Source organism: Onychomys torridus, chromosome 21 (genome assembly GCF_903995425.1).
Source record: "Onychomys torridus chromosome 21, mOncTor1.1, whole genome shotgun sequence".
Lineage (NCBI taxonomy): Eukaryota > Metazoa > Chordata > Mammalia > Rodentia > Cricetidae > Onychomys > Onychomys torridus.
The window spans coordinates 16606237-16615632 of record NC_050463.1 but is presented as its reverse complement, the minus strand read 5'-3'; the positions used below and the strand labels follow the sequence as shown (position 1 = coordinate 16615632).

Sequence of the window (9396 nt, the reverse complement as noted above, 5' to 3'; positions counted from 1 at the left end):
TCTTGCTTGAGTGGAAGCACGTTACCAAAGGAACGACCTCCCTGGCCTCCGACACTTTTTCTAAATGTTTCTTGCAGAGTCTACTAGTGATAAATTTCCCCCATTTTTGCTGATCTAAGTTTTTGTTTCTCTACCCCTTTTGGAAGGCTGTTTCCTGGGGTCCAGAACTCTAGGTTGGTGGATTTGTTTTCTTGGGACATTCAAATACTCTACCCCAGTCTCTCTGTACTGGCAGGGTGTCTGCAGAGGAACTGGGTAGAAGATTTAGCCTGGCTGCGTGGTGGATGTTTCCACCTCCGGCTTCCTTCAGAGCTTTTGCTTGGTGCCTAATACTGTCTGAGAAACATCATTTTTTCAAACAGTTTTTCCCTTCCTTTTACATGTTCATTTGACACATTTTGTAGAGCTTGGGCACTCTGGAGTTTTTCAATCTTTGATCTCTTTACTCTTCAGTTTTGGAGGACATTGTTGGAATATCCCCAGGCTCAGAGTCTTCCTGTGGCCATGTCCGCTGCAGCAATAAATCCATGCTTAATCTACTCTACATTTTCTCCTTTTTTAAAAAGAGTTTATTTAATGTGTGTCTGTATTTGTGTGTGTGCGTAAGTGTGTGAGAGTGTGTGTGTACAAGTGTGTGAGTGTGTGTGAGTATGTGAGGTGTTTGTGTGCATGATTGTGTGTGTGATATGTGTATATAAGTATGTAAGAGTGTGTGTGTGATTGTGTAAGTGTGTGTGCATGATTGTGTGTGATGTGTGTATAAGTGTGTGTGTGTGTGTGTGTGTGTGTGTATCTTGTGCACATACCAGGTGACGTGTGTAGAGGTCAGAGGACAACTTTCGGGAGTCAGTTTTCTTTCCAGCCGTGGAATCCAGGGGTCCGACTCAGGCTTTCCGGTCTTGAGCCCTTGTGATGACTGGACCCTCCCCTCCTCACCAGGTACCGTCGACTTAGTCTAGAAAGGTTCCGACCTGGCTGTCTCCCGAGGCAGTGTCACCAAATTCATGTCCTTGTCCATTACCTGAGCTTCTCACAGGCAACACAAACGCTAACCGAGACAGGCGCTCCAGGCCGTTTTCAACTTCATTTGTTTAATTGTGATTTTCATAGACGTATTCCTAAGCTAGGACGTCAAATCAAGAATCTCTAGACTGGAACATAGGAAGAATGAGAGAGCACCGGACAAGAGAACAAGCGTTAGTTGGGATTTTTTTTTCTTTACAAATGAGCACGATTGAGAAAGTGTGGGGCTCACACACCCTGGAAACAACTCCAGCTCTTCAGAAAGACCAAGACTGAGTCTCTTTGCCCCCCTTTAGGCCCACTCCCCAAATGGGGGTCACCAATCATGATTACGCACTTCTCAAGGAAAAGGGGGAAATAAACCTCACCTAAGTGTGTATTTATTTTCATATGCACAAATGGATTAGGCTATAAAATTCAGTTACATTGCCTTCTTCATTTATTGATGACTTGGGGTGCTCTCACGTTAATGCCGCATTGTCTTTAGTGGGGTGCCCAGCAGTATGCTGCCGCATGGATGCGTGAGGATCTGGTATTTGTATCAGTCCTCTAATTAAATGAAGTACAAACAATGCTGCCGTGTTCTATAAGCACTCGATGAACTCGTGAGACTGTAGATCTCACGAAAGTGAGCATGCTCCGTAGACCACCTAACTTGGTGTCACCACAGTTAAGGCTTCTTGTGTTTTAAATATCTCTAGGTTGCTGTTCTTTGCCCCATCTACTGCAAGAATGAAGAGCATTCTCAGTTATCAGACTATCATCATTCCAGAAAATGTCAACATCACTCTGAAGAGGCACACAGTCAATGGGAAGGGCCCCAGAGGGACCTTCCAGAGGGACTTCCATCGAACAATGTGGAGTTGAGTCTCCTTGGCAAGAAAAAGAAGAGGCTCCAGACGGGCTAACAGAAAGGAACTGGTCACTGTCTGACCTTCTGCAGTCATGTACAGAACATGAGCAATGACATCACGCTGGGCTTCTGTTACCACATGAGGTCTGTGTGTGCTCACTTCTCCATCAATGTCATTATTTAGGAGATTTGATTGAAATCTGAAATTTTGGGGGTGAAAATACATCCTCAAGGTGCTGATGAGGACAGGCATTGCTTGTCTGTCTCTCCAGCCCAGAAGGATGAATTAACCCTTGAAGGAAATGATATCAAACTTGTTTCAAATTCAGTGGCTCTGATTCAGCAAGCCACAACAATTAAAAACGAGGACATGAAAGTTTTGGGGTGGCATCTGTGTGTCTGAAAAGGGAACTGTGGGGCAGGCTGATGAGTAAGACCTAAGTTACCCAGCTCCAGAAACAAGATCCTGAATTATAAGTATGATTTGGGGTGTCTGTGGAGACAATAAAAGACTTGTATTGAAAAAAATATATTTCTAGGTTGCCAAATTGCCTTACAAAGTACGCCACCACTAACTGCTCTTCGTATCAGTCATGCCAATGACCTCTCTTTCTTGTCCCCTCTGCGCATTGCTTTTGGCCACCAGAGGAAACTGTCCCACTGTCACTATTCCTTTGTGATGAATTACTAGTTGAAGCCGAGTATCACTTTGTCTTCCAGTCATAGCTTGCCATAGCCACTAGCTCCTGACCTGGTTCCTGCCAGTGACGGGCTGGGTTATTCAGATGAGTTTTCTTAGTACTGGCAACTAAAAAGGGGGAGGATAAAATGTTAAGATCAAGTAAGAGCATTTAAACGTGCACAGACAAGATGCTGCTGACGAGGTAATAGGGATAAGACTCCAGAGGAGAGTGAGAAACTAGGAAAATCAAGGTTTTAGTCTGCTGATGTTTGCTGATATGGACTGAATCAAGCATAATAGAACAGCTGAGTCGAGGGAACTACAGAGCCCCAGAAGTCCCTCGAGGCCAAAGCCTGGGCCAGCCAACGATAGGGTAGAGTAGTCTGAAAGAACCCCACCCATATGCCTTTGGGACCCCAAAAGGTTAGTTCCTGAGAGTCAGCCCTCCCACCTCACCCCATTGCCAGTGGACTGCAGAGGGCTACCTTGATGTCAAGCAGAATCAGAAAGAGACCCCGCACTTGAGGGGATATAACCCTGGGCTAGTTCCTTGCATAGATTGTGATCAAGATCTGTGTTACAGAAATGAGCCATCACCAAAGACATGGTGCCCTCTGAGCAGGGCCAGTCCAACAGCTCCCCTCACGTTTCAAGGGAAAAAGTGAACCTTCTCTGGGAGGAAAACAGCCCAGGCCTTGGGGAATTCACAAAAATACATTTTGCAGAGCAAGGAGCAACATGTTGTCACAGATAACCACATGCTGGAAAATCTAAGGATTCCACCAAAGGACCCTGGGAACTGGAAAAGCTATTCAGTGGGACCGTAGAACACAGAGCAGCACGTGTGGCAAAGGACAGCAGCAGCATTCCTATGGGCCCAGAATGAATTTGCTAAGGAAGAAACTAAGCAAGCCAATTCCACTCCCAACAGGCCTGTCAACCCTGAGAAAAAGTGTTTGGAGGCCACACACATCACAACACCTTTACCCAGGGTCAGGAGCCAGAGCACCGCAGTCCACCAGGGACACTTGGCAATGTTTAGTGATGGTTTGGGTTATTAAAACTGGGAGGGAAGAATACCAATGGCATCTAATGTGGAGAGGCCGGTGACAATTGCAGAATAGCCCTCCCACATGAAGACTTATCCAAAACGGCAGGAGTCCTGAGGCGGAGAAACCCTGCAGTCACCGTTCAAGTATAAGAGGAGATCAAAGAGGCAGTGGGACTCAAGGAGACATCTAGGCAGGAGATGTGAGTTCCAGCAATCGCTGATGAGTAGGTGGTGTTCACTACCTGGAGACTGGCTGAGCTGACTGTCCAGGGGGACAGTGCAGATGCGGCAATGCCGAGATGAACAGGTTAGGACAGAGGAGCGGAAATAGTGAAGAAGGCCGAGAAGAAGAACCAAGACAGATTGGAAAGAGGTGTCAGAGAAAGGTTGAGAGACAGGGCCCCGTAGGCGTGAGAATGTCAGCAGACCAAGAAACCGTTGATCTCACTGGCAGCGAAGGCCTTAAAAACTGGACATGAACATGAACACAGCTGCCAGGCACACAGTTGGGCTTAACCAAGCAAGCCAGAGGTGATGACGGTGGACATGGGGAGGGGGCATCGTGACTGACTACGAAATTTAAGCTTGTGACAAAGAGAAAACACGAGATGGGTAAGAGCAGCGTAGAAGTGCGAGAATCAGTGAGTTTGGGTGGAATGGTGAGTTCGGGATGCTAGATGGTGACCGGAGAAGAGTCATCTAATTGACACGATAGAGGGCTGAAATTATGAGTCTTGGGGGGAAAATCTGAGTGGCTGAGATCGGGATGAAGAAACCAAGAAGCCAGCCATCTCTATGGTACTAAAATCACTGGGGGGGGGGGGGGGAGATAGGGAAGGACTGAGCAAAGGAAGCCGAATTCTTTCAGAAATAAGGGGAGGGACCGTGGACTAATGGGGAAAGCAGGCAGCGGAGAGAGAGATATCATACTTTTACATCTCAAAATACCAAAAACACAAACAAAAAGCCACCAGTATGGATGAGCTATACTCTATTAAAACTGAGACTGCCATACTATTTTAGGAAATGGCACTGATGTACATATACTACGCCTACCCCAATCCAAATTCTTCTATCGAGGTTGGCTATTGAAACATCAGAATTTGAACTGTACAGGCGAGCGGACAGATTGCTTCTGACTGTCTCTGATCTGAACGTATTCTCAGATGCCTTCGCAGAGGTAAACACCGAGCTCCCCAGCTTCTGCAACCTAATCCTTTGTGGGCCATCGGGAGGGGAGAGAAAAGATCAAGAAACAGGAAGGCTATGTTTGCAGGAGGCTCGTCCAGCCCTCTGGGTAAGCTCAGCTCGTGGGTCTTTTAATTAAGGTTTTTAGTTGGGCTATTTCCTATCTCCATGGTGAGCCTTTGGCTGGTCCCTGGGGATGGGTGGAGAACCGGAGGGAAAGCAGGAGGGAGCAAATGGCAGAGTTAGGGGTCAAGGTGGCCAGAGGATTTCACCCATACGTAGATCGGTTACCTGATACCAAGTCGTAAAGCCAAGTATAACCCAGGGTATGTATTTGTTCACTGAAGCAAACAGAGTCAGGTTTACCCAAGGAACCTTACAGTCTGCTCTTTTCATAGTCCGGATCAGGGAAGAGTTAGCAAGCAACTCCATGTCACTTGTGTGTCCACATACGGCTGGAAGTTTTACATTCACTTAGCAATCACAACTCTTTCTTGTTTATTTTTGCTTTTGAAGACAAAGGGATTTTGTTTTGTTTTGAGACAGGATCTCTCTATGTAGTCCTGGAACTGTCCTGTGTAGACCAGGCTGGCCTCAGAGATCCGCCTGCCTCTGCCTGGCTGAAGATAGAGTATTATGTAGCCCAAGCTATCTGGAACTTGAGATCCTCCTGCCTCAGCCTCGGTCTGGAATTAGAGGCATGTACCACTGTACTCAGCTACAACCTCTTGTGCCCAGCCAGTGGCCATGAATCTTGAGGACTGATGGTAGCCTCTCTTCATTTAAGATATAGAGGCCTGAAAATGAGTGAAGTTCCAAGTAACAAGTCAACGTCCCTTGAAGAGACCGGCCTATTCATCACACATCCCTTCAAAAACGCTGTGCAAGGGCCCGGAAGTGCATCCTTTCAGTTCCAGCTATCAAAACCCTGCCTGGGGTTGGGGATTTAGCTCAGTGGTAGAGCGCTTGCCTACCAAGCGCAAGGCCCTGGATTCGATCCTCAGCTCCAAAAAAGAAAAAAAAAAAAAAAAAAACCCTGCCTGCCCACCTCATTGTGGGTAGAGTCCATGGTAGATGGGAAAGAGTAGTCATTTGTGGTCAAAACCCTCAGCTCAAAGTGCTGCCTTGAGCAGGGCCTGGTGACGGACACCTTTCGTTCCAGTACCCAGGATGCAGAGGCAAGTGGATCTCTTGAGTTTGAGGCCAGCCTGGTCTACAGAGCTAATTCCAGGACAGGGTTACAAAGAAAGAAAAAGAAACAAAGAAAAAATTAAACAACATCTCTTTAGCCCTCTTCAAGGTTCCCAGCTAAGAGAGTCTGGGGAAGCCTATAGTAAGCATTGAGTTACATGTGGGGGTTGGAGAGACAGCTCAGTGGTTAAGGACACTTGGAGAGGACCTGAGCTCAGTTCCCAGCACTCATACCAATCAGCTCACAACTGCCTGTAACTCCAGCTCCAGGGGATCCGGCACCTCTGGCATCTGCTCACACTCACATACACACACAAAGACACACAATTATAAATAAATTTTTAAAGAAGAGTCATGCCGTGCAGTGGGGGTGGCACACACCTTTAATCCCAGCACTTGGGAGGCAGAGGCAGGCGGATCTCTGTGAGTTCAAGGCCAGCCTGGTCTAAAGATCGAGATCCAGGACAGGCACCAAAACTACTACAGAGAAACCCTGTCCCCCCAAACCAAAAAACAACAACAACAAAGTTACATACACAAAACCATGTTTATCATCAAGAGTCAGCTAAACCCTACTTAACTGGCTGCTTTCTATCCAGCCTACCCTGAGCTCTCCCTTGGCATTCCCTGCCACACTCTTTATCTCAGCCCTTGATGTGGTGTGTCTTGTCTTGTTACTGAAGTATTCTGCACAAGAAGCACTTTCCCTTGGCACAGCCTAGTCCCATAAGCACAGCAGCACTCAGTTATCAGTGAACTTTTGGTGGAGCTGAGTGGAATTGGATCCATGCACACGCAGGTGGGTATGTAGGCGTAAATACAGATGAGGAGGCCAGTAGCACTGGATCCCCTGGAGCTGGAGTTACAGACAACTGTGAGCTGCTTGACATGGGTGCAGGGAACCGAACTCGGGTCCTCTGGAAGAACACGTGTTCGGGCTGCTGAGGCATCTTCTGCCTTGTTCGATTTCTATAGGGAATGAGATATCCTAGGGGTTCCCCTCGGGCATGGGGATTATTCTCTGCGTCTAACGCGCCTTCCCCCAGTGTACTATTTTCTCACCGACCACTCTCTCTGACCGCGGCTCTCTTACCTCGTCCTTGTCAACCAGGGTGGTGGGGTTTGCCCGGGGGCGGTCTTTGAACGAGTAGGAGGCCATCTGCTTCTTCAACAGCTCCAGGAAGTCGGGAGGCTTGTAATGCGGGAGGTCGGTTGGGACGGGATCGTTTCTCTGCACAAGCGGTATCCTCTTCCTTCCTTCGTTTTTAAAGTTGTAGGTTGCTTTCACTGGGTTTAATAGGGACTCTTCAATAAAAGTCTTTATGTGGTAAGTGCCAGGTATTGGAGTATTCTGTGGGAAATTGACACCGGTTGTAAGACCACTGTGCGGCACAGCCCTTTCTACGTGGCGTTTCTTTGTCTCTGAATTTAAGAGAAATTTTTATCAATTTTAACAAATACTCTCAATTTATTTATTTTATGTGAATCAGTGTTTTTGTTCTGTTTTGTTTTGTTTTTTGAGACAGCATCTCATTATGTAGTCCTGGTTGGCCTTGAATTCATAGAAATCTGCCTGCCTCTGCCTCCCAAGTGCTAGATTAGGGTGTGCACCAGAGTTTTACTCACATGCGTGTCTGTGCACCACATGCGTGTCTGGTGCACACAGAAGTCAGAATAGGATGTTGGATCCCCTGGAAATTGAAATTATAGACAATTTAGAGCTATCACATAGACTCTATGCACTGAACCCAGGTCCTCTGCAAGAGCAGCAAGTGCTCTTAACTGCTGAGCAATATCTCCAGCCCCTAACAGACATTCTTAAAGACAGATTTATTTTTATTTTATGCATAAGGGTGTTTTGCCACATTTGTGCAGTGCATACAGAAGCCAGAGCAGGGTGTTGAATCCCTCGGAACTGGGGTTAAGGCAATGGTTAGCTGCCATGTGGGTGCTGGGAATTGAACTCAGGTCCTCTGGAAGAGCAGCCAGTGCTCTTAACTGCTGAGCCATGTCTCCAGCCACCCCCACCCCCAAACACTCTAGATAGAAGAATATTTCAAAGGCACTGTGATCTTTTCCTTTCCGAAGCAACTGCCGAACACTGTAGAAAGGTAACAGCTAGAAGCTACCTTTAAACTACATTGCAGGCACGTTTTAACCCCAGAACTCTGCAAGTTCAAGGCTAGCCTGGTCTACACAGTGAGTTCCAGACCAACACAGGATATAGAGTGAGACCCTATCTATACATTTATTTATATATTTATTTTGTGTATGTGGAGTGAGGACTGGCATTACTACGGTGTATATGTATATGTGAGGACAAAAAGTCCTTCCACCACATGGAGGCTGGGGATTGAGCACAAGTCCTCAGCCTGATGGGCAGGCACCTTTATCTGCTGAACCTTCTCACTAGCCCAAAAGTTAGTTTGTTGAAAGGTTAACAAGGATATAGTTATCATTCTTTGACCATGCAGGCCAGGGAGTACAGAGCAGTTTCTTGGATAGCTAAAGGCTCCCCTAAAAGAAGGTATGATTTTTTAAATTTATTTATTTTTATTTTATGTGCATTGGTGTTTTGTCTGAATGTGTGTCTGTGTGAGGGTGCTAGATCTCCTGGAACTGGAGTTACAGACAGTTGTGAGCTGCCACGTGGGTGCTGGGAATCAAACCTGGGTCCTCTGGAAGAGCAGCCAGTGCTCTTAACCACTGAGCCATCTCTCCAGTCCCTTTTAACTGCTTTTTATTTTTAGATTTGGGTGTGATGATTTTAAGGAACATTGAGAGTGAGGTGGAATTTAACTCCAGCCTCAGGGTGAGGATGAACTGGTACAGCGCATGGTCTCTAGGCAAAGAAGAGGTCTGTTACTTCAAACTGTGACCGGAATGTGGCTGAGTGGCTGGATCTGTAGTTTCAGTCCCTGCTATTCTGTGCCTATCTTTCTAGCTCATCCCAGTTCTTCTGCTGAAATTAATTCAGTTGGAATTTGCCTCTATTGTTGAACCGTTTTGATAGAAAACACCTGCAATACAAAAATTGCCCCTTGAGAAAATGAACTGCCCATTCTTTTATAGGCTACCAGCTTGTTTTTATTACTTTATACACTGACCACCTGTGCAGGCTCATTTTGAGTCACCTTGACACAAGCTAGACTTACCTCAAAGGAGGGAACCTCAACTGAGAAAATGCCTCCATAAGATCAGGCTGCCAGCAAGTGTGCAGGGGATTTTCTTAATTAGTGATTAATGGAGGAGGGCCCAGCCCATTGTGGGTGGTGCCATCCCTGGGCTGGTGGTCCTGGGTTCTATAAGAAAGCAGGCCGAGCAAGCCATGGGAGCAAGCCAGTAAACAGCACTCCTCCATGGCCTCTGCCTCAGCTCCTGCCTCCAGGTTCCTGCCCTGTTTGAGTT

The 9396-nt window shown here is 46.8% G+C and overlaps 1 protein-coding gene across 1 annotated transcript in view; it reads right to left on the bottom strand.

Annotated features, from left to right (window-relative positions):
• Nucleotides 1-9396, bottom strand: part of Stpg4 (sperm-tail PG-rich repeat containing 4) — a 50191-nt gene that overhangs the window by 33201 nt on the left and 7594 nt on the right. The window contains exon 2 of the mRNA XM_036170503.1: nucleotides 7082-7339. Coding sequence (XP_036026396.1) covers nucleotides 7082-7339 — 258 coding nt within the window. The remainder of the gene's footprint in view (nucleotides 1-7081; nucleotides 7340-9396) is intronic.